We start from the raw sequence: 24,010 nt of genomic DNA, 5'->3' as shown, positions 1-24,010 counted from the left end.
CCGTGCGTCCAGGGGGGCCTGGGCTCTGTCCAGAACTCTGTCCGTGTGTCCATCCAGGGCTCTGTCCGTGAGTCTGTGCGTCTGTCCGTGTGTCCATCCAGGGCTCTGTCCGTGTGTCTGTCCGGGGCTCTGTCCGTGTGTCTGGGAGGTCTGAGCTCTCTCTGTCTGTCCGTGTGTCCATCCAGGGCTCTGTCCGTGTGTCTGGGAGGTCTGAGCTCTCTCTGTCTGTCCGTGTGTCTGTCCGGGGCTCTGTCCGTGTGTCTGGGAGGCCTGAGCTCTCTCTGTCTGTCCGTGTGTCTGTCCGGGGCTCTGTCCGTGTGTCTGGGAGGCCTGAGCTCTCTCTGTCTGTCCGTGTGTCCATCCTGGGCTCTGTCCGTGTGTCTGTCTGTGGCTCTGTCCGTGTGTCCACCCAGGGCTGTCACTGTCACTGGGGTCCCTCTGTGGGACTGTCTGTGGGCTTGTGCCTGCTGGAGATCTGTCTGTGTGTCCATCCCCTGTCCGTGTGTCCATTTGTGTGTCCGTGTGTCCATCCCCGTGTCCACTCCCTGTCTGTGTGTCCATCCCCTGTCCGTGTGTCCATCCCCTGTCTCTGTGTCCATGTGTCCGTCTCTGTGTCCGTGTGTCCATCCTGCAACCGTGTGTCCATCCCTTTGTCCCTGTGTCTGCTCCCTGTCTGTGTGTCCATCCTCTGTCCGTGTGTCCATCCCCGTGTCCATCCCCAGTCCGTGTGTCTGTTCCCTGTCCATGTGTCCATCCCCGTGTCCGTGCGTCCATCCCCGTGTCCGTGCGTCCATGCCGTGTCCGTGTGTCGGTCCCCATTGGTCATTTCCAGCAGAGCACGTTCCAGAGCAGCAGCCAGCAGGGGTAGGCCCCCAGGCAGAGCAGGGGGCTCAGGTGAGGGGTCTGTCCGTGCATCCATGCCGTGTCTGTGTGTCTGTCCATGTCCCTCATTTCCAGCAGAGCACGTTCCAGAGCAGCAGCCAGCAGGGATGGGCCCCCAGGCAGAGCAGCGGGCTCAGGTGGGCCCCGTGCAGGGGGTGATGGAGGTGCTGTGGGTCTGTCCCTGTGTCCGTGTGTCCGTGTGTCTGTCTGTCCCTCATTTCCAGAAGAGCACGTTCCAGAGCAGCAGCCAGCAGGGATGGGCCCCCAGGCAGAGCAGCGGGCTCAGGTGGGCCTCGTGCAGGGGGTGAGGGAGGTGCTGTGGGTCTGTCCGTGTGTCCCTGCTGTGTCCGTGTGTCCGTCCCCGTTGGTTATTTCCAGAAGAGCACGTTCCAGAGCAGCAGCCAGCACGGGTACGCCCCCAGGCAGAGCAGCGGGCTCAGGTGAGGGGTCTGTCCCTGTGTCCATGCCGTGTCCATGTGTCCGTGTGTCCATCCCCGTTGGTCATTTCCAGAAGAGCACGTTCCACAGCAGCAGCCAGCAGGGGTACGCCCCCAGGCAGAGCAGCGGGCTCAGGTGAGGGGTCTGTCCGTGTGTCCGTGTGTCCGTCCCCGTTGGTTATTTCCAGAACAGCACGTTCCAGAGCAGCAGCCAGCAGGGGTACGCCCCCAGGCAGAGCAGCGGGCTCAGGTGGGCCCCGTGCAGGTGCTCCTGCAGCAGCCCCTGGCCCAGCGCCCCCAGGAAGCGCTGCCAGGCCTCGCCCAGCCCCGCCGGCGCCTCCAGCAGCTCCCGCTCCAGCAGCACCGCCGCGAACAGCGACAGCCCCGGGGTCGTCAGCACCAGCAGCACGGCCAGGGGCAGCCTGGAACGGGGGAGAGCAGGGTTAGAGACCCCTGGGAACCACCCTGAGACCCCCGGGACCACCCTGAGACCCTGGGAACCACCCTGAGACCCCTGGGACCACCCTGAGACCCCCCTGGGACCCCCTCATGGATCCCAGAGCCCCCCAGGAACAGCGACAGCCCCGGGGTGCTCAGCACCAGCAGCACGGCCAGGGGCAGCCTGGAACGGGGGAAAGCAGGGTTAGGGACCCCTGGGAATCACCCTGAGACCCCTGGGAACCACCCTGAGACCCCTGGAACCACCCTGAGACCCCCGGGAACCACCCCATGGAGCCCAGAGCCCCCCAGGAACAGCGACAGCCCCGGCGTGCTCAGCACCAGCAGCACGGCCAGGGGCAGCCTGGAACGGGGGAGAGCAGGGTTAGGGACCCCTGGGAACCACCCTGAGACCCCTGGGACCACCCTGAGACCCCTGGGACCCCCGTGACTCCAGAAGCTCTGGGGACAGGGACAGGGACAGGCCGGGGGTGCTCAGCACCAGGAGCACGGCCAGGAGGGGACACGGGGACACCCAGAGCCCCCCAGGGACCCCTCCTCACCTGTGTCCAAGAGCTCTCACCTGTCCCCCCCTCCGTGCCTCACCTGTGCCCAGGTGTGTCTCACCTGTCCCCTCTCCGTGCCTCACCTGTGCCCAGGTGTGTCTCACCTGTTTCCCCCGGGTCGCACGGCGGCCGCAGGTGGCACCAGGCTGTCCCCAGGTGTCCCCAGGTGTGTCTCACCTGTCCCCAGGTGTCCCCAGGTGTCCCCAGGTGTGTCTCACCTGTCCCCAGGTGTCCCTCACCTGTTGCCCCCAGGTCTCACAGCAGCCGCAGGTGGCACCAGGGTGGCCCCATGTCCCCAGGTGTCCCCAGGTGTCCCCAGGTGTGTCTCACCTGTCCCCAGGTGTCCCTCACCTGTTGCCCCCGGGTCGCACAGCAGCCGCAGGTGGCACCAGGGTGGCCCCGTGTCCCCAGGTGTCCCCAGGTGTCCCCAGGTGTGTCTCACCTGTGCCCAGGTGTGTCTCACCTGTTGCCCCCAGGTCTCACAGCAGCCGCAGGTGGCACCAGGCTGTCCCCAGGTGTCCCCATGTCCCCCCAGGTGTGTCCCACCTGTCCCCAGGTGTCCCCAGGTGTCCCTCACCTGTTGCCCCCAGGTCTCACAGCAGCCGCAGGTGGCACCAGGGTGGCGCCCAGCAGGAAGCCCAGGGAGAAGTTGAGCAGGGCCAGGCAGGAGAGCAGCAGGGCCAGGGCCAGCAGGGCCACCAGCTTGAGGGACATCCAGCCGCGCTGGCCACCTCCTGAGAGAGCCCTGGGGACACAGGGACACGGTGTGACACAGTGTGACACAGTGCCACCATCCCTGTGACACAGGGCACCAGCTTGAGGGACATCCAGCCGCGCTGGCCACCCCCGGACAGGGCCCTGGGGACACAGGGACACGGTGTGACACACAGGGACACGGTGTGACACGGTGTGACACAGAGGGACACAGAGGGACACGGTGTGACACGGTGTGACACACAGGGACACGGTGTCACCACCCCTGTCACACGGTGCCACCACCACCAGTGTCACACATGGGCGGCAGCCCCACACCTGTACCTGTGGGTACCTGTGGGAGCAATGCCACCTGTGTGTACCTGTGTGTGCCCTGGGGCAGTGCCAGCTGTACCTGTGGGTGCCAGGCTCACCTGTGCGTGCTGTGGGGCAGTGCCAGCTCACCTGTGGGTGCTATGGGTACCTGTGTGTGCCAGGCTCACCTGTGGGTGCTGTGGGGCAGCGCCATGCCCGCCACGTAGATGCCAATCAGTGCCAGCCCCACACCTGTACCTGTGTGTACCTGTGTGTGCCCTGGGGCGGTGCCAGTCTCACCTGTGCGTGCTGTGGGGCAGCGCCATGCCCGCCACGTAGATGCCAATCAGTGCCAGCACCACGGCCTCGGCCTCGCCCACGGGGAAGTGCTGGGTGGCCACGGCCTGGCCCCGCACGGGCAGCAGGTACAGGGCAGTGCCCGCGCCCCACGACACCAGGATGGGGGGCACCAGCCACAGCAGGGACCCCCGAGCCTGGGGGGCACAATGGGAGGGTCACAGCGGGCACAGGGTGTGGGGTAATGGGGGGCACAGGGGGTATAATGGGGGGCACAGGGGGTACAATGGGGGGCACAGGGGGTATAATGGGGGGCACAGGGGGTATAATGGGGCACAGGGGGCACAGGGGGCACAGGGGGTACAATGGGGGGCACAGGGGGTATAATGGGGGGCACAGGGGTTATAATGGGGCACAGGGGTATAATGGGGGCACAGGGGGTATAATGGGGGGCACAGGTCAGGGTGGGGGTCCCAGGGTGGCTCTGGGGTCTCAGGGGTGGGTCTGGGGTCACTCTGAGGGTCTCAGGGTGGGTCAGGGGTCTCAGGGGTGGGTCTGGGGTCTCTCTGGGGGTCCCAGGGTGGCTCTGGGGTCTCTCTGGGGGTCTCAAGGTGGGTCTGGGGTCTCTCTGGGGGTCTCAAGGTGGGTCCTGGGTCACTCTGAGGGTCCCAGGGTGGGTCAGGGGTCCCAGGGTGGGTCTGGGGTCACTCTGAGGGTCCCAGGGTGGGTCTGGGGTCACTCTGAGGGTCCCAAGGGGGGGTCTCAAGGTGGGTCTGGGGTCTCTCTGGGGTCCCAGGGTGGGTCTGGGGTCACTCTGGGGGTCTCAGGGGTGGGTCAGGGGTCCCACGGTGGGTCAGGGTTCCCAGGGTGGGTCTGGGGTCACTCTGAGGGTCCCAGGGTGGGTCTGGGGTCACTCTGAGGGTCCCAGATCAGGGTGGGGGTCCAGATTAGGGTGGGGGTCCCAAGGAGGGTCCTAGGGTGGGTCTGGGGTCTCTCTGAGGGTCCCAGGGTGGGTCAGGGATCCCAGGGTGGGTCTGGGGTCACTCTGGGGGTCCCAGGGTGGGTCTGGGTTCTCTCTGAGGGTCCCAGGGTGGGTCTGGGGTCACTCTGAGGGTCCCAAGGGGGGGTCTGGGGTCACTCTGAGGGTCTCAAGGTGGGTCTGGGGTCTCAGGGTGGGTCAGGGGTCTCTCTGAGGGTCCCAGGGTGGGTCAGGGGTCCCAGGGTGGCTCTGGGGTCTCTCTGGGGGTCCCAGGGTGGGTCAGGGGTCCCAGGGTGGGTCTGGGGTCACTCTGAGGGTCCCAAGGGGGGGTCAGGGGTCCCAGGGTGGGTCTGGGGTCACTCTGAGGGTCCCAGGGTGGGTCTGGGGTCCCAGGGTGGGTCTGGGGTCACTCTGAGGGTCCCAAGGGGGGGTCCCAGGGTGGGTCTGGGGTCTCTCTGAGGGTCCCAGGGTGGGTCTGGGGTCACTCTGGGGGTCCCAGGGTGGGTCTGGGGTCTCTCTGGGGGTCCCAGGGTGGGTCTCCAGGTGGGTCTGGGGTCTCCTCACCTCCCCAGGGGGGGTCTCCCCCTCCCCCTCCTCGCTCCGGCTCAGCCGCATCCACAGGTCCAGGGCGTGGGGAGGGGTCAAGGAAAGGGACGGACCCCCGGACCCCAAAATACCCCAAAATCCCCCCAAACCCAAAAATTCCTGCTTTTAACGCAAAATCCTCCTTTCACCACAAAATCCCCCATTTTTTCCTGTCTTTTCCCCCGTTTTTCCCAATTTCCCCGTTTTTCACCCCAGGATATGCGCAGGGCCAGCACGAGCAGCAGCAGCCCCAGGGCAGGGCTGGGTGAGCCCATTTTTAACCCCTTTTTTACCCGATTTTCTCCATTTTTTCCCCGTTTTTTACCCGTTTTTTCACATTTTTTCACCGTTTTTTCCCGTTTTTTCGCAGTTTTTCCCAATTTCCCCGTTTTTCACCCCAGGATATGCGCAGGGCCAGCACGAGCAGCAGCAGCCCCAGGGCAGGGCTGGATGAGCCCATTCCCCATTTTCCCGTGTTTTTACCCCGTTTTTTCCCCGTTTTTCACCGTTTTTTCCCCATTTTTCACCGTTTTTTCCCCGTTTTTCACCGTTTTTCCCAATTTCCCCGTTTTTCACCCCAGGATATGCGCAGGGCCAGCACGAGCAGCAGCAGCCCCAGGGCAGGGCTGGATGAGCCCATTCTCCATTTTCCCCTGTGCTTTTACCTTGTTTTTACCCCATTTTTTACCCGTTTTTTCCCCGTTTTTCACCGTTTTTTCCCCATTTTTTCCCGTTTTTTCCCAATTTCCCGGTGTTTCACCCCAGGATATGCGCAGGGCCAGCACGAGCAGCAGCAGGGCCAGGGCGGGGCTGGATGAGCCCATTTTTAACCCCATTTTAACTGGATTTTCACCGTTTTTTTCCCCGTTTTTCACCATTTTTTCCCCGTTTTTCACCATTTTTCCCCGTTTTTCGCAGTTTTTCCCAATTTCCGCGTTTTTCACCCCAGGATATGCGCAGGGCCAGCACGAGCAGCAGCAGGGCCAGGGCGGGCACGTAGGAGCCGATGGACACGAAGCGCGACAGCGAGGGCAGCAGGTACAGGAAGTAGGACTGGTGCAGCCGCTCCAGGAGGTTGTTGAGCTTCCGGAACATTCCCTCCAGGGTCCTGGGGGCCAACGGGGGGTCTGGGGTCACGGGAGACCCCCGGGGACCCCCCAAATACAGAGAGAGACCCCCGGGATCCCCCCAAATACAGAGAGACCCCCGGGGATCCCCCAAATACAGAGAGAGAGACCCCCGGGATCCCCCAAATACAGAGAGAGACCCCCAGGGATCCCCCAAATACAGAGAGAGACCCCCGGGATCCCCCAAATACAGAGAGACCCCTGGGGATCCCCCAAATACAGAGAGACCCCCGGGGATCCCCCAAATACAGAGAGAGAGACCCCCGGGGATCCCCCAAATACAGAGAGAGACCCCCGGGATCCCCCAAATACAGAGAGAGAGACCCCCGGGGATCCCCCAAATACAGAGAGAGACCCCCAGGATCCCCCCAAATACAGAGAGAGAGACCCCCAGGATCCCCCCAAATACAGAGAGAGACCCCCGGGGATCCCCCAAATACAGAGAGACCCCCGGGATCCCCCAAATACAGAGAGAGACCCCCGGGATCCCCCAAATACAGAGAGAGACCCCCGGGGATCCCCCCAAATACAGAGAGAGACCCCCAGGATCCCCCAAATACAGAGAGAGACCCCCAGGGATCCCCCAAATACAGAGAGAGACCCCCGGGATCCCCCAAATACAGAGAGAGACCCCCGGGGATCCCCCAAATACAGAGAGAGACCCCCGGGGATCCCCCAAATACAGAGAGAGACCCCCGGGGATCCCCCAAATACAGAGAGAGACCCCCAGGATCCCCCAAATACAGAGAGACCCCCGGGGATCCCCCAAATACAGAGAGAGAGACCCCCGGGGATCCCCCAAATACAGAGAGAGACCCCCAGGATCTCCCCAAATACAGAGAGACCCCCGGGGATCCCCCAGCCCCACAGAGGATCCCCCTTCCGGAACATTCCCTCCAGGGTCCTGGGGGCCAACGGGGGGTCTGGGGTCAGGGGAGACCCCCGGGCATCCCCCAAATACAGAGAGACCCCTGGGCATCCCCCAAATACAGAGAGAGAGACCCCCGGGCATCCCCCAAATACAGAGAGAGAGACCCCCGGGGATCCCCCAAATACAGAGAGACCCCCGGGGATCCCCCAAATACAGAGAGAGACCCCCGGGATCCCCCAAATACAGAGAGAGAGACCCCCGGGGATCCCCCAAATACAGAGAGAGACCCCCAGGATCCCCCCAAATACAGAGAGAGAGACCCCCAGGATCCCCCCAAATACAGAGAGAGACCCCCGGGGATCCCCCAAATACAGAGAGACCCCCGGGATCCCCCAAATACAGAGAGAGACCCCCGGGATCCCCCAAATACAGAGAGAGACCCCCGGGGATCCCCCCAAATACAGAGAGAGACCCCCAGGATCCCCCAAATACAGAGAGAGACCCCCAGGGATCCCCCAAATACAGAGAGAGACCCCCGGGATCCCCCAAATACAGAGAGAGACCCCCGGGGATCCCCCAAATACAGAGAGAGACCCCCGGGGATCCCCCAAATACAGAGAGAGACCCCCGGGGATCCCCCAAATACAGAGAGAGACCCCCAGGATCCCCCAAATACAGAGAGACCCCCGGGGATCCCCCAAATACAGAGAGAGAGACCCCCGGGGATCCCCCAAATACAGAGAGAGACCCCCAGGATCTCCCCAAATACAGAGAGACCCCCGGGGATCCCCCAGCCCCACAGAGGATCCCCCTTCCGGAACATTCCCTCCAGGGTCCTGGGGGCCAACGGGGGGTCTGGGGTCAGGGGAGACCCCCGGGCATCCCCCAAATACAGAGAGAGACCCCCAGGAACCCCCAAATACAGAGAGACCCCGGGGATCCCCCAAATACAGAGAGAGACCCCCAGGATCCCCCAAATACAGAGAGACCCCCAGGATCCCCCAAATACAGAGAGAGAGACCCCCGGGATCCCCCAAATACAGAGAGAGACCCCCAGGATCCCCCAAATACAGAGAGACCCCCAGGATCCCCCAGCCCCACAGAGGATCCCCCTTCCGGAACGTTCCCTGCAGAGCTCCTCGCAATGGCATCAGACCCCCGGGACCCCTCCCCAGTGTCACCCCAAGACCCTCAGGACCCCCTCAGGACCCTCCAAATACCCCCAAAACCACCCCAAAACAGCCCAGGACCCCCCTCTGGGACTCCCCCCAGGGACCCCCAAACTCAGAACTGCCCCCAAACCCCTCCAGGACCCCCCAAATGCACTCAGGACCCCCCAAAGCCCCCAGACCCACCTGCCCAGCACGCCCAGGTCGAACTTGTGCTGCCGGAAGCTGTTGATGCCCCGCAGGGTCAGGGACCCCCATGGTTCCCAAAGCCCCCCAGGATCCCCCAAACCTCCCCAAACCCCCCAGGACCCCCCAAACCCCCCAGGACCCCCCAAACCCTGCCAGGGACCCCAGACTCACCTCCCAAGCACCCCCAGGTCGAACTTGTGCTGCCGGAAGCTGTTGATGCCCCGCAGGGTCAGGGCCTCGATGCGGAAGCGCAGGAAGAGCCCGTGAGCCCCCCCGGGCCCGCCCCCGGCCTGGCCCAGCACCATCAGCCCCAGCGTGCGCAGGCTCTGGGCATAGCCGGGGCCCGAGGGACCCTCCGGGGGGGGCAGCTGGGGGAGAGAGTGACCACTGAGTGACCACTGAGTGACCACTGACCACACTGACCCCCCCCAGCACCATCAGCCCCAGCGTGCGCAGGCTCTGGGCATAGCCGGGGCCCGAGGGACCCTCCGGGGGGGGCAGCTGGAGGAGAGAGTGACCCCTGAGTGACCACTGAGTGACCCCTGAGTGACCCCTGAGTGACCCCTGAGTGACCCCTGAGTGACCACTGAGTGACCCCTGAGTGACCCTTGAGTGACCACTGAGTGACCCCTGAGTGTCCCCCGAGTGACCACTGAGTGACCCCTGAGTGTCCCCCGAGTGACCACTGAGTGACCACTGAGTGACCATTGAGTGACCCCTGAGTGACCACTGAATGACCACTGACCACTGAGTGACCACTGAGTGACCCGAGTGACCATTGAGTGACCACTGAGTGACCCCTGAGTGACCCCTGAGTGACCCCTGAGTGACCACTGAGTGACCCCTGAGTGACCCCTCAGTGACCCCTCAGTGACCCCTCAGTGACCCCTGAGTGACCACTGAGTGACCCCTCAGTGACCCCTGAGTGACCAATGAGTGACCCCTGAGCGACCCCTGAGTGACCACTGAGTGACCATTGAGTGACCATTGAGTGACCCCTGAGTGACCACTGACCCCACTGACCACACTGACCCCCCCCAGCACCATCAGCCCCAGCGTGCGCAGGCTCTGGGCATAGCCGGGGCCCGAGGGGCCCTCCGGGGGGGGCAGCTGGGGGAGAGTGACCACTGAGTGACCACTGACCCCACTGACCCACCCAGAGTGACCACTGACCACACTGACCCCCCCAGAGTGACCACTGACCCCCTCAGTGCCCCCCCAGCACCATCAGCCCCAGCGTGCGCAGGCTCTGGGCATAGCCGGGGCCCGAGGGACCTTCTGAGGGGGGCAGCTGGGGGAGAGAGTGACCACTGAGTGACCACTGAGTGACCACTGAGTGACCACTGAGTGACCCCTGAGTGACCACTGAGTGACCCCCGAGTGACCCCTGAGTGACCACTGAGTGACCACTGAGTGACCCCTGAGTGACCACTGAGTGACCACTGAGTGACCACTGAGTGACCCCTCAGTGACCCCTGAGTGACCCTGAGTGACCCCTGAGTGACCCCTGAGTGACCATTGAGCGACCCCTGAGTGACCCTGAGTGACCCCTGAGTGACCCCTGAGTGACCCCTGAGTGACCATTGAGTGACCCCTGAGTGACCCCTGAGTGACCCCTGAGTGACCCCTGAGTGACACTGAGTGACCCCTGAGTGACCCATGAGTGACCCCTGAGTGACCCCTGAGTGACCAATGAGTGATCCCAGTGACCACTGAGTGACCACTGAGTGACCCTGAGCGACCCCTGAGTGACCCCTGAGTGACCCCTGAATGACCATTGAGTGACCCCTGAGTGACCATTGAGTGACCCCTGAATGACCATTGAGTGACCCCTGAGTGACCACTGAGTGACCCCTGAGTGACCACTGAGTGACCCCTGAGTGACCACCGACACCCCCAACCCGGGCAGCAGTGCCCCCGAAACCTGGGAGAGACCCCCAAAGACCCCTGAGTGACCCCCAAAGACCCCCCGGACCCCCAAAGCCCCCCGGGACCCCCAAAGCCCCCCAGGACCCCCAAAGCCCCCCGGACCCCCAAAGCCCCCCCAGACCCCCAAAGCCCCCCAGGACCCCCCAAAGACCCCAGGACCCCCAAAGCCCCCCCAGACCCCCAAAGCCCCCCAGGACCCCCAAAGCCCCCCTGGGCCCCCAAAGCCCCCCAGGACCCCCAAAGCCCCCCGGACCCCCAAAGCCCCCCAGGACCCCCCAAAGCCCCCCCGGACCCCCAAAGCCCCCCGGACCCCACTTTCCCCTGGAAGGAGCAGAAGAGGTTCGGCAGGTCCAGGTTGGGCAGCGCAGCCCCCAGACCCCCCAAATCCCCCCCAAATCCCCCCCAAATCCCCCCAAATCACCCCCAAATCCCCCCCAAAGCCCCCACCTTTCCCTGGAAGGTGCAGAGCAGGCCGCTCTTGAGGCAGAAGGAGTGGAAGAGGTTCAGCAGGTCCAGGTTGGGCAGTGCAGCCCCCAGACCCCCCAAATCCCCCCAAATCCCCCCCAAAGCCCCCCAAATCCCCCCCAGGACCCCCACCTTTCCCTGGAAGGTGCAGAGCAGGCCGCTCTTGAGGCAGAAGGAGTGGAAGAGGTTCAGCAGGTCCAGGTTGGGCAGCGCAGCCCCCAGACCCCCCAAATCGCCCCCAAATCCCCCCAAATCGCCCCCAAATCCCCCCAAAGCCCCCCAGGACCCCCCCAAAGCCCCCACCTTGCCCTGGAAGGTGCAGAGCAGGCCGCTCTTGAGGCAGAAGGAGTGGAAGAGGTTCAGCAGGTCCAGGTTGGGCAGCTGCCCGTTCAGCCCCTCCACGGCCACGTCCACGCTGGTCACCACGTCCGAGCTGAGCTCCAGGGCCAGCGCGGCCTGGATGGCCCCGGCCCGGCCCGGGACCCCCCCTGAGTGGATGTCTGGGGAGGGGGGACACCTGTGAGACCCCCAGAATGGGCACGGGACCCCCAGAGCCACGGGACACCTGAAACCCCTGTGTGCACACTGGTCACCGTGTCCGAGCTGAGCTCCAGGGCCAGCGCGGCCTGGATGGCCCCTGAGGGGATGTCTGGGGAGGGGGGGACACCTGTGAGACCCCCCGAGACCCTCCCAGAATGGCCACGGGACCCCCGAGACCCCCCCAGAATGGCCACGGGACCCCTGAGACCCCCCCAGAATGGCCACGGGACCCCCGAGACCCCCAGAGCCACAGGACCCCCATGGGACACCCCCCCGTGTCCACTGTGGTCACTGTGTCCGTGCTCAGCTCCGGCCACGGTCACCTGCGTGGCCCTGAGCCTTCCCAGTGCTCCCAGTAAGGCTCCCACCACCCCTCCCAGTGCTCCCAGTCCCTCCCAGTCCCACCAGTGAGGCTCCCATCACCCCTCCCAGTGCTCCCAGTGCTCCCAGTAAGGCTCCCATCACCCCTCCCAGTGCCTCCCAGTCCCTCCCAGTCCCACCAGTGAGGCTCCCATCACCCCTCCCAGTCCCTCCCAGTGCTCCCAGTAAGGCTCCCATCACCCCTCCCAGTGCCTCCCAGTCCCTCCCAGTGCTCCCAGTAAGGCTCCCACCACCCCTCCCAGTGCTCCCAGTCCCTCCCAGTCCCACCAGTGAGGCTCCCATCACCCCTCCCAGTCCCTCCCAGTGCTCCCAGTAAGGCTCCCATCACCCCTCCCAGTGCCTCCCAGTCCCTCCCAGTGCTCCCAGTGAGGCTCCCATCACCCCTCCCAGTCCCTCCCAGTGCCACCAGTGAGGCTCCCACCACCCCTCCCAGTCCCTCCCAGTGCTCCCAGTCCCACCAGTGAGGTTGACATCGTGGTAGGCCTCCAGCCAGGCCTGTGTCCCCAGCAGGTCGTGCTCGGTCACCAGGAAGATGAGATCCTTGGCCCAGTACACCTGGCCTGGGGGAAACTGGGAGCTCTGGGACTGACCAGTATGGACCAGTACAAACCAGTATGGCCCCAGTGCAGCCCCAGTACACCCAGTATGGACCAGCACACCCAGTATGGCCCCAGTGCCTGCCCAGTGCAGATCCTTGGCCCAGTACACCTGGCCTGGGGGAAACTGGGAGCTGTGGGAGTGTCCCAGTATGGACCAGTACAAACCAGTACAGCCCCAGTGCAGCCCCAGTACACCCAGTATGGCCCCAGTGCAGCCCCAGTGCCTGCCCAGTACACCTGGCCTGGGGGAAACTGGGAGCTCTGGGACTGACCAGTATGGACCAGTACACCCAGTACGGCCCCAGTGCAGTCCCAGTGCCCCCAGTACAGATCCTTGGCCCAGTACACCTGGCCTGTGGAAACTGGGAGCTGTGGGAGCGTCCCAGTATGGACCAGTACACCCAGTATGGCCCCAGTGCCTGCCCAGTACACCCAGTATGGACCAGTACAGCCCAGTACAGCCCCAGTGCAGCCCCAGTACACCCAGTGCAGATCCTTGGCCCAGTACACCTGGCCTGCGGAAACTGGGAGCTGTGGGAGCGTCCCAGTATGGACCAGTACAGCCCAGTATGGCCCCAGTGCAGCCCCAGTACACCCAGTACAGCTCCAGTATCCCCAGTGCCCCCAGCATTCCCAGTATGCCCCAGTGTCTCGAGTATCCCCAGTGTCCCCAGTGCCCCCAGTGTCCCCAATGTCCCCCAGTGTCCCCAGTGTCCCCAATGTCCCCCAGTATCCCCAGTGTCCCCCAGTGTCCCCAGTGTCCCCAATGTCCCCCAGTATCCCCAGTGTCCCCCAGTGTCCCCAGTGTCCCCAATGTCCCCCAGTATCCCCAGTGTCCCCAGTGTCCCCAGTGCCCCCAATGTCCCCAGTATGGACCAGTATCCCCAGTGTCCCCAGTGTCCCCAGTGTCTCCCAGTGCCCCCAGTGTCCCCAGTGTCCCCAGTGTCCCCAGTATCCCCAGTATCCCCAGTATCCCCCAGTGTCCCCAGTGTCCCTCAGTGTCCCCAGTGTCCCCAGTGTCCCCCAGTATCCCCAGTGCCCCCATTGTCCCCAGTGTCCCCAGTATCCCCAGTGTCCCCAGTGTCCCCAGTATCCCCAGTGCCCCCAATATCCCCAGTATCCCCAGTGTCCCCAGTGTCCCCAGTGTCCCCAGTGTCCCCCAATGTCCCCCAATATCCCCAGTATCCCCAGTGTCCCCAGTGTCCCCAGTGTCCCCAGTGTCCCCCAATGTCCCCCAGTGTCCCCAAGTGTCCCCCAGGACCCCCATTTCCCCCCCTCACCTCGGCAGAACTCTGCCTGTGCCAGCAGCAGCCCCACGGCCTGGTTGTTATGGGGATCCCCAGAGCAGCCCCCCAGTGTTCCCAGAGCCCCCCAGGACCCCCATTAACTCTCCAGAGCCCCCCAGGACCCCCCGTTTTCCCCCCTCACCTCGGCAGTACCCGGCCAGGGCCAGCAGCAGCCCCACGGCCTGGTTGTTCTTGCTGCCCTCGGAGCAGGGCACAGGCAGCCCCCCGGTGCCCCCCAATGTTCCCAGTGCCCCCATTAGCCCCCCAGAGCCCCCCAGGACCCCCATTTCCCCCCCTCACCTCGGCAGTAGCCGGCCAGGGCCAGCAGCAGCCCCACGGCCTGGTTGTTCTTGCTGCCCTCGGAGCAGGGCACCAGCAGCAGCAGCGCCTCCGTGCTGGCGGCGCGGGGGGCTCGCAGCACCCCGAACACGTTGGTGCCACGGACCAGCTGAGGACAGACAGACACCCCAAAATCACACAGGGACCCCAAACCTGCCCTGAGACCCTAAAACCTGCCCTGAGACCCCCAAACCCACAAAGCAACCCCAACATCCCCGCAGCACCCCGAACACGTTGGTGCCACGCACCAGCTGGGGATGGACACCCCAAAATCACACAGGGACCCCCAAATGTACCCAGAGACCCCAACACAACATCCCCGCAGCACCCCGAACACGTTGGTGCCACGGACAAGCTGGGGGGAGAGCACCCCAACATCACACAGGGACCCTCAAATGTACCCTGAGACCCCTAAACAACATCCCCACAGCACCCCGAACACGTTGGTGCCATGCACAAGCTAAGGACAGACAGACAGACACATCACACATGGCACCCCAAACCCACCAGGGACACCCCCAGGGAAGCCCGGCAGAGCCCAAGGGTCCCACAGGCACCAGGAGCTCCCCTCACTGCAGGCCCTTCCCAGTGCTCCCAGTTCCCCCAGTGCTCCCAGTTCCCAGTGCTCCCAGTTCCCCCATTCCCCAGTGCTCCCAGTTCCCCCCATTTTCCCAATCCCCCCAGTTCCTTCACTCCTCCAGTTCTCCTGATTTCCCCAGTGCCCCCCAACTCCCCCGGTCCCCATTCCCAGTGCCCCCAGTCCCCTCCATTTCCCCAGTTCCCCCAGTGCTCCCAGTTCCCTGTTCCCCCAGTTCCCAGTGCTCCCAGTCCCTACCACTGCTCCCAGTACCCTCAGTTCCCCCATTGTCCCACTTTCCTGTGCTCCCAGTCCCCCCAGTTCCTCCCAGTCCCCCCCATTCCCCATTCCCAGTGCTCCCAGTCCCCACAGTCCCTCCCAGTGCTCCCAGACCCCCCCAGTGCTCCCAGTCTGTCCCAGTGCTCCCAGTCCCTCCCTTTCCCAGTGCTCCCAGACCCCCCCAGTCCCCATTCCCAGCGCTCCCATTCCCATTCCCAGTCCCCCCATTCCCCATTCCCAGTGCTCCCAGTGCTCCCAGTGCCATTCCCAGTCCTCCCAGTCCCCCCCAGTCCCCACTCCCAGTGCTCCCATTCCCCATTCCCAGTGCTCCCAGTCCCCCCCATTCCCCATTCCCAGTGCTCCCATTCCCATTCCCAGTGCTCCCATTCCCATTCCCAGTGCTCCCAGTCGCTCCCAGTTGCTCCCATTCCCATTCCCAGTGCTCCCAGTCCCCCCCAGTCCCCATTCCCAGTGCTCCCATTCCCATTCCCAGTGCTCCCAGTCCCCCCCATTCTCAGTGCTCCCAGTCCCCATTCCCAGTGCTCCCAGTCCCATTCCCAGTGCTCCCAGTCCCATTCCCAGTGCTCCCAGTCCCCCCCATTCCCCATTCCCAGTGCTCCCAGTCCCCCCCATTCTCAGTGCTCCCAGTGACATTCCCAGTGCTCCCAGTCCCCATTCCCAGTGCTCCCAGTCCCATTCCCAGTGCTCCCAGTCTGTCCCAGTGCTCCCAGTCCCCATTCCCAGTGCTCCCAGTCCCCATTCCCAGTGCTCCCAGTCCCCATTCCCAGTGCTCCCAGTCCCCCCCATTCCCCATTCCCAGTGCTCCCAGTCCCCATTCCCAGTGCTCCCATTCCCATTCCCAGTGCTCCCAGTCCCCCCCAGTCCCCATTCCCAGTGCTCCCAGTCCCCCCCATTCCCAGTGCTCCCAGTCCCCATTCCCAGTGCTCCCAGTCCCCATTCCCAGTGCTCCCAGTCCCATTCCCAGTGCTCCCATTCCCAGTGCTCCCAGTCCCCCCCATTCCCCATTCCCAGTGCTCCCAGTCCCATTCCCAGTGCTCCCAGTCCCCATTCCCAGTGCTCCCAGTCCCCCCATTCCCCATTCCCAGTGCTCCCATTCCCATTCCCAGTGCTCCCAGTCCCCATTCCCAGTGCTCCCAGTCCCCCCATTCCCCATTCCCAGTGCTCCCATTCCCATTCCCAGTGCCCCCAGTCCCCCCCATTCCCCATTCCCAGTGCTCCGAGTCCCATTCCCAGTCCTCCCAGTCCCATTCCCAGTGCTCCCAGTGCTCCCATTCCCATTCCCCATTCCCAGTGCTCCCAGTCCCATTCCCAGTGCTCCCATTCCCATTCCCAGTGCTCCCAGTCCCATTCCCAGTGCTCCCATTCCCAGTGCCCCCAGTCCCCCCCATTCCCCATTCCCAGTGCTCCCAGTCCCCATTCCCAGTGCTCCCAGTCGCTCCCAGTCGCTCCCAGTGCCATTCCCATTCCCGGTCCGTACGTATCGCTCGTGGGCCTCGTCGGGGAAGGGCAGCGTGCGGCTGAAGGGCTGCGTGTGGACCTCGAGCCCCAGCTGGAACATGGTCTGCTCCAGCCAGGCAACAGGCATGCCACTAAAATAAATAGGGAATTTAGGAACCCCAGAGCGTCCCCAAACCCCACAGGCTCTGCTCCAGCCACGCCACGGGCATGCCTCTATAAAAATATGGGGTAAAATAGGGGATTTAGGAACCCCGAACCCCACAGGCTCTGCTCCAGCCACGCCACGGGCATGCCCCTGAAATATGGGGTAAAATTGGGGATTTAGGAACCCCAGAGCATCCCTGAGCCCCACAGGCTCTGCTCCAGCCACCCCACGGGCATGCCTCTATGAAAATATGGGGTAAAATTGGGGATTTAGGAACCCCAGAGCATCCCCAAACCCCACAGGCTCTGCTCCAGCCACGCCACGGGCATGCCTCTATAAAAATATGGGGTAAAATTGGGGATTTAGGAACCCCAGAGTGTCCCCAAACCCCACAGGCTGTGCTCCTGCCACGCCACGGGCATGCCTCTATAAAAATATGGGGTAAAATTGGGGATTTAGGAACCCCAGAGCATCCCTGAGCCCCACAGGCTGTGCTCCAGCCAGGCCACGGGCATGCCTCTATAAAAATATGGGGTAAAATAGGGGATTTAGGAACCCCAAACCCCACAGGCTCTGCTCCAGCCATGCCATGGGCATGCCCCTAAGATAAACAGGGGATTTAGGCACCCCAAACCCCACAGGTTCTGCTCCAGCCACTCCCCTAAATAAATATGGGATTGGGATTGGGATTGGGGCACCCCACAGCGCCCCCAAATCCCTTCTGCAGCTTCTCCAACCAGGAGTGGGGATGCGAAGCCCCCCCAGAACTCCCCCCAAACCCCAAGGGGGTCACCTTGAACCCCAAAATTCCTGTCCCCCCTCTCCAAACCCCCCTCCCCAAAACCCCCAATCCACCCCAAATCTGACCCCAAACCCCCCAGTCTACCCCAAACCCAAATCCCTATCCCCAAACCCCAAATCTCAGCATTCTCACCCCACTTTCCTCTTGTGCCCCCCGAAGTCCTGGGCATGTCTCCCCCCCCACCAAACCCCTGAAATCCAACCCCAAACCCCCCAAATCCAACCCTAAATCCCCCAAACCCGACCCCTAACCTGACCAAAACCCCCCAAATCCCAACCTCAAACCTTCCAAACCCAACCCCAAACCCCCCAATCCCAAATCCCCCAAATCCCCCTATTCTCACCCCACTTTCCTCTTGTGCCCCCTGAATTCCCGGGCCTCAAAACCCCCAAACCTGACCCCAAAACCCCCAAACCTGACCCCAAAACCCCCAAACCTGACCCCAAATCCCCCAAATCCAACCCCAAACCCCAAATTCCCGGGTTCTTACCCTGCTTTCCTCTTGTGCCCCCCCAAATTCCTGGGCCTGTCTCCTTCCCCAAACCCCCCAAATCCAATCCCAAACCCCCCCAAACACCTCAAACCCCCTAAATCCCCAAATCCCAATCCCAAACCCCTCAAATCCAACCCTAAAACCCCCAAACCCCCCAAATCCGATCCCAAACCCCTCAAACCTGATCCCAAACCCTCAAACCCGATCCCAAACCCCCCAAATCCAATCCCAAACACCTCAAACCCCCTAAATCCCCAAATCCCAATCCCAAACCCCTCAAATCCAACCCCAAAACCCCCAAACCCACCCAAATCCGATCCCAAACCTGACCCCAAATCCCCCAAACCAAACCCAAACCCACATATTCAATCCCAAACCCCAAACCCTGGGGGTCTCACCCCGCTTTCATCTTGCACCCCCTGAAGTCCCAGCTGTGTCCCCCTCCCCAAAACCCCCCAAATCCAACCCCAACCCCCCAAACCTGACCCCAACCACCCTTAATCCCACCCAAACCCCCCCAAATCCAACCCCAAACCCCAAATTCCCCCCTTCTCACCCCACTTTCCTCTTGAGCCCCCCAAAGTCCCGGCTGTGTCCCCCTCCCCAAACCCCCTTAAACCCCTCAAACCTGACCCCAAATTCAACCCCAAACCCCCAAAACCTGACCCTAAACTCCAAAAACCCAAACCCCCAAACCCCAAATCCCGGGGTTCTTACCCCGCTTTCCTCTTGTGCCCCCCAAACTCCTGCCTGTGTCCCTCTCCCCAAAACCCCCCAAATCCAACCCCAAACCCCCCAAACCTGACCCCAACCACCCTTAAACCCACCCAAAACCCCCAAATCCAACCCCAAACCCCCCAAATCCAACCCCAAACCCCCCAAACCTGACCCAAATCACCCTTAATCCCACCCAAAACCCCCCAAATCCAACCCCAAACCCCCCAAATCCAACCCCAAACCTCTCAAAACCCCCAAACCCCAAATCCCGGGGTTCTTACCCTGCTTTCCTCTTGTGCCCCCCAAACCCCTGCCTGCGTCCCCCTCCCCAAAACCCCCAAATCCAACCCCAAACCTCTCAAAACCCCCAAACCCCAACCCCAAACCCCAAATCCCGGGGTTCTTACCCCGCTTTCCTCTTGTGCCCCCCGAATTCCCGGGCCAGCGCCAGCGCCCGCGCCCCCAGGTCGGAGCCCTCGCCCACCATGGTGGAGCCCATGGCGTTCTCGGACAGGTACGTGCGGGGGGCCAGGGCAGGCAGCAGCAGGAACCAGGTGAGCCCCGACAGGTAGCTCAGGACGCTGTGGGGGACACCCCAAAACCATCATCGGCACCCCAAAAATAACCCCAGAGCCATCAGTGACACCCCAGAGCCAGCCCTGACACCCCAGAGCCAGCACAGGTAACAGCAGGAACCAGGTGAGCCCCGACAGGTAACTCAGGACACTGCAAACAGCACCCCAAAACCATCAGTGACACCCCAAAAATAACCCCAGAGCCATCAGTGACACCCCATAACCATCACTGACACCCCAAAGACAGCACAGGTAACAGCAGGAACCAGGTGAGCCCCGACAGGTAACTCAGGATGCTGTGAAGGGAACCCCAAAACCATCAGTGACACCCCAAAAATAACCCCCTAACCATCAGTGACACCCCAAAACCACCAGGGACACCCCAAAGCCAGCACAGGTAACAGCAGGAACCAGGTGAGCCCCGACAGGTAACTCAGGACGCTGTGGGGGACACCCCAAAACCATCAGTGACACCCCAAAAATAAACCCCAGAGCCATCAGTGACACCCCATAACCATCAGTGACACCCCAAAAATAAACCCCAGAGCCATCAGTGACACCCCATAACCATCAGTGACACCCCAAAACCAGCCCTGGCACCCCAAGCCCAGCCCACAGCCAGCACCGAAACCCTGACTCCATCACTGACACCCCAAAAACAGCATCAGCACCCCAAAACCACCCCCAGGACCCCCCTCCTCAGGGCCTCCCACTCCCCAGGAGGATTTTGGGGGGCTCCCCAGGGGGTTTGGGGTGCTCCCCTCACTACAGGGGGCTTTTGGGGTGCCCCAGAGGGGTTTTGAGGTGCCCCAGAGGGGTTTTGGGGTGCTCCCCTCACTACAGGGGGCTTTTGGGGTGCCCCAGAGGGGTTTTGGGGTGCCCCAGAGGGGTTTTGGGGTGCTCCCCTCACTACAGGGGGCTTTCGGGGTGCCCCAGAGGGGTTTTGGGGCGCCCCTAGACTGATCAGAGGGGTTGCTGAGGCCCCCCTTAGCCCCTCAGGGTTTTGGGGTCCCCCTCAGGGTTTTGGGGTGCCCCCAGACACACCATGAGGAGGGGTCTGGGGTCGCCCCAGGGCTTTGGGGTGCCCCCAGGGTTTTGGGGTGCCCTCACTCACCAGACAGGGGTGTTAAGGTGCCCCCCAGTTCCCCCGCAGGTTTTGGGGTCCCTCAGGGGGTTTTGGGGTCCCCCCCCATGTTTTGGGGTGCCCCCTCACTCACCATAGGGGGGTGTTGAGCTGCAGCAGCAGCCCCCCAGCCCCTCCCATGTTTTGGGGCGCCCCCCATGCTTTGGGGTCCCTCAGGGTATTTTGGGGTCCCCCCCATGTTCTGGGGTCCCTCAGGGGGTTTTGGGGTCCCCCCCATGTTTCAGGGTGCCTCAGGATATTTCGGGGTGCCCCCCACTCACCATAGCGGGGTGTTGAGCTGCAGCAGCAGCCCCCCATGTTTCGGGGTCCCCCCCATGTTTTGGGGTGCCCCCCATGTTTTGGGGTGCCCCCCATGTTTTGGGGTGCCCCCCATGCTTTGGGGTCCCCCCCATGCTTTAGGGTCCCTCAGGATATTTTGGGGTGCCCCAGGGTATTTTGGGGTGCCCCCCATGTTTCGGGGTCCCCCCTCACTCACCATAGTGGGGTGTTGAGCTGCAGCAGCAGCCCCCCATGTTTCGGGGTGCCCTAGGATATTTTGGGGTGCCCCTCACTCACCACAGCGGGGTGTTGAGCTGCAGCAGCAGCCCCCCCATGCTTTGGGGTCCCTCAGGATATTTTGGGGTGCCCCAGGGTATTTTGGGGTGCCCTCACTCACCATAGCGGGGTGTTGAGCTGCAGCAGCAGCCCCCCATGCTTTGGGGTCCCCCCCATGTTTCGGGGTCCCCCCCATGTTCTGGGGTCCCTCAGGGTATTTTGGGGTCCCCCCCATGTTTCGGGGTGCCCCCCTCACTCACCATAGCGGGGTGTTGAGCTGCAGCAGCAGCCCCCCATGCTTTGGGGTCCCTCAGGATATTTTGGGGTGCCCCCCACTCACCATAACGGGGTGTTGAGCTGCAGCAGCAGCCGGGCCAGCGCCCGCCGGCACTGCGGGTCCGACAGCAGCCCCATGGCCCTGAGATATTGGGGAGGGGGATATAGGGGGGATGTGGGGTCAGGGGGGCACCGGGAACACACTGAGACCCCCCCCCCCCAAAACCCCAAACCCCACAGGGAGACCCCAGACCCCACAGAGACCCCACAGAAACCCTCCTCAAAAACCCCAAAGACCCCACAGGGAGACCCCAGACCCCCACAGAGACCGGAGAAACCCCAAAAACCCCATAGAGCCCACAGAGAGACCCCAAACACTACAGAGACCCCCCCCCAAAACCCCAAACCCCACAGGGAGACCCCAGACCCCACAGAGACCGGAGAAACCCCAAAAACCCCATAGAGCCCACAGAGTGCACAGAGAGACCCCACAGAGACCCCACAGAGACCCTCAAACACCACAGAGACCCCACAGAGACCCCACAGAACCCCCCAACACCACAGAGACCCCACAGAGACCCCACAGAGACCCCCAAACACCACAGAGACCCCACAGAGACCCCACAGAGACCCCCCCAAATACCACAGCGACCCCACAGAGACCCTCAAAAACCCCAGAGACCCCACAGAGACCCCACAGAGCCCCCCCAAACACCAGAGACCCCACAGAGACCCCACAGAAACCCCCAAACACTACAGAGACCCCAGAGAGCCCCCCGAACACCACAGAGACCCCACAGAAACCCTCAAAAACCCCAGAGACCCCACGGAGACCCCAAAAAAACCCACAGAGCCCCCACAGAACCCACTGAGCCCCCAAACCGCAGAGATTCCAGACCCCAGAGACCCCCAAAAAGCTCACAGAGAGCCCGCAGAACCCATTGAGATCCCACAGAGACCCCAGTGAGCTCCCCCAAACACCACAGAGCCCCCACAGAATCCACAGAGACCCCCAAAAACCGCCCAGAGCCCCCCCCAGACCCCCCCAACCCCTCACCCACCCAATGGAGCCCCCAAAGACCCCCCAGAGCCCCCAAATCCCCCTCACCCATCCAACGGAACCCCCAAAGACCCCGCAGAGCCCCCAAATCCCCTCAGGTCTCCCCCAAATCCCCCTCAGGCCGGGGCCCCGCCCTCCCCCACACCCCCACACCGCGTTCCCCCGCCCCCCCCACAGCCCCCACACGGCCCAGCTCCCTGTCCCGCACCCCCTGTGCCCTCTGGGACCGCCAAAAACCCCAAAATGTCCCCAAAAAAACCCCAAAAATCCCCAAAATCCCCCAAAACCTGCGGGGCACGGCACGGCCAGGCCGCTCAATCGCTGCTGGAGAGCGCGGACAGGGCGGGGAGCGGAGCGCCGAGACAGCGATCGCGGGCACTGCGCCGCCAGGGGGCGCCGGGCGAGGGGCGGGGCCAAGGGGGTGTGGGCGGGGACAACAGGCGGGGGGCGGGGCCAATGGGGGTGTGGGCGGGGCCAATGGGGTGTGGGCGGGGCCACGGGAATAACGGGGATTTGGGGTAAAGGGGCAAAAAAGGGGGGACAAACGGGGGGAAACACGGGGGGTTTGGGAGCAAAAAAGGGGAAAAAAAGGGTGAAAACGGGGGCACAAAAGGGGCGAAACCCGGGGGGTTTGGGGGGCAGAAAAGGGGCAAAAAAATGGGGGCGTTTGGGGCAAAAAAGGGGGGAAATCGGGGGGTTTGGGGGTACAAAAAAGGGGAAAAATGAGGGGTTTGGGGTGAAAGGGGTAAAAATGGGGAGAAAACGAGGGGTTTGGGGGGAAAAAAGGGGGGTTTGGGGTCACAAAATGGGGCAAAAATGGGGGGAAAACTGGGGGGGGTTGGGGGCACAAAAAGGGGGGGAAAATTGGGGGTTTGGGGTTACAAAAGGGAGCAAAAAAGGGGCAAAACTGGGGAATTTGGGGGCACAAAAGGGGTGAAAAGGGGGAAAATGGGGGGTTTGGGGTAAAGGGGGGGAAATGGGGGGAAAACAGGGGATTTGGGGGCAAAAAGGGGGGAAAACCATGAGGCTAGGGAGCATAAAAGGGCACAAAAAAAGGGGTAAAATGGGGGGTTCGAGGGGTACAAAAGGAGGAAAAAAGGACATTTTTGAGGGCACAAAAGAAGGCAAAAAGGGGGGGAACCTGGAGGGTTTGGGGGCACAAGATGGAGAAAAAAAGGGGGCAAAAATGGGGGAATTTGGGGCGCAAAAGAGGGCGAAAAAGGGTGGTTTGGGGGCACAAAAGGGGCTCTGGGCAAAGGGAGGTGACAGGGACAGCCTGGGGACAACCAGGGAGAGCAGCACTGGGGAGGGGGCTGTGACACACCCAGGGCACACAGGTGACACACAGAGGGACACAGAGCGGCAGCGACACACCCCGGTTTATTGCCACGGAGACACCCCAAAACACAGGGTCACGGTGTCCCCAGTGTCCCCAGTGTCCCCAGGACTGGTCACTGCAGCGGTGTGAGGCTGCAGCCCCCAGGGGTCACTTGGTCACCACAGGGTCCCCCAGGTCACTTGGCCATGGCAGTGTCCCCACAGTGGTCACTGTGCCGTGGCAGTCCCCGTTCCATGGCCACGTCCCCACGGTGGTCACTGTGGTCAGTGATGCTCCATGGTGGTGTCCTGGTGTCCCCACGGTGGTCACTGTGGTCACTGTGCCATGGTGGTGTCCTGGTGTCCCCACGGTGGTCACTGTGGTCATTGTGCCATGGTGGTGTCCTGGTGTCCCCATGGTGGTGTCCTGGTGTCCCCACGGTGGTCACTATGGTCACTGCTCCATGGTGGTGTCCTGGTGTCCCCACGGCGGTCACTGTGCCATGGCCGTGTCCCTGCAGCGGT

The 24,010-nt window shown here is 63.0% G+C and overlaps 1 protein-coding gene across 1 annotated transcript; it reads right to left on the bottom strand.

The window, feature by feature from the left end:
• Positions 1-1,497: 1,497 nt before the first annotated feature.
• GPAA1 (glycosylphosphatidylinositol anchor attachment 1) lies at positions 1,498-22,537 on the bottom strand. Its single transcript, XM_058041138.1, has 13 exons — positions 22,456-22,537; positions 21,173-21,250; positions 18,987-19,160; positions 16,442-16,553; positions 14,049-14,196; positions 12,322-12,423; positions 11,246-11,442; positions 8,720-8,916; positions 6,148-6,300; positions 5,172-5,238; positions 3,632-3,825; positions 2,901-3,068; positions 1,498-1,741 (listed from the first exon to the last, which is right to left on the bottom strand). The coding sequence occupies exons 2-13, from the start codon at positions 21,244-21,246 to the stop codon at positions 1,498-1,500; spliced, it is 1,830 nt and encodes a 609-aa protein (XP_057897121.1). The 5' UTR covers positions 21,247-21,250; positions 22,456-22,537.
• Positions 22,538-24,010: the final 1,473 nt, after the last annotated feature.

Source organism: Melospiza georgiana, chromosome 1 (genome assembly GCF_028018845.1).
Source record: "Melospiza georgiana isolate bMelGeo1 chromosome 1, bMelGeo1.pri, whole genome shotgun sequence".
In the NCBI taxonomy this organism is placed as follows: domain Eukaryota; kingdom Metazoa; phylum Chordata; class Aves; order Passeriformes; family Passerellidae; genus Melospiza; species Melospiza georgiana.
Note: the sequence above shows the minus strand (reverse complement) of the source record. Positions and strands in the feature narration are given on the sequence as shown.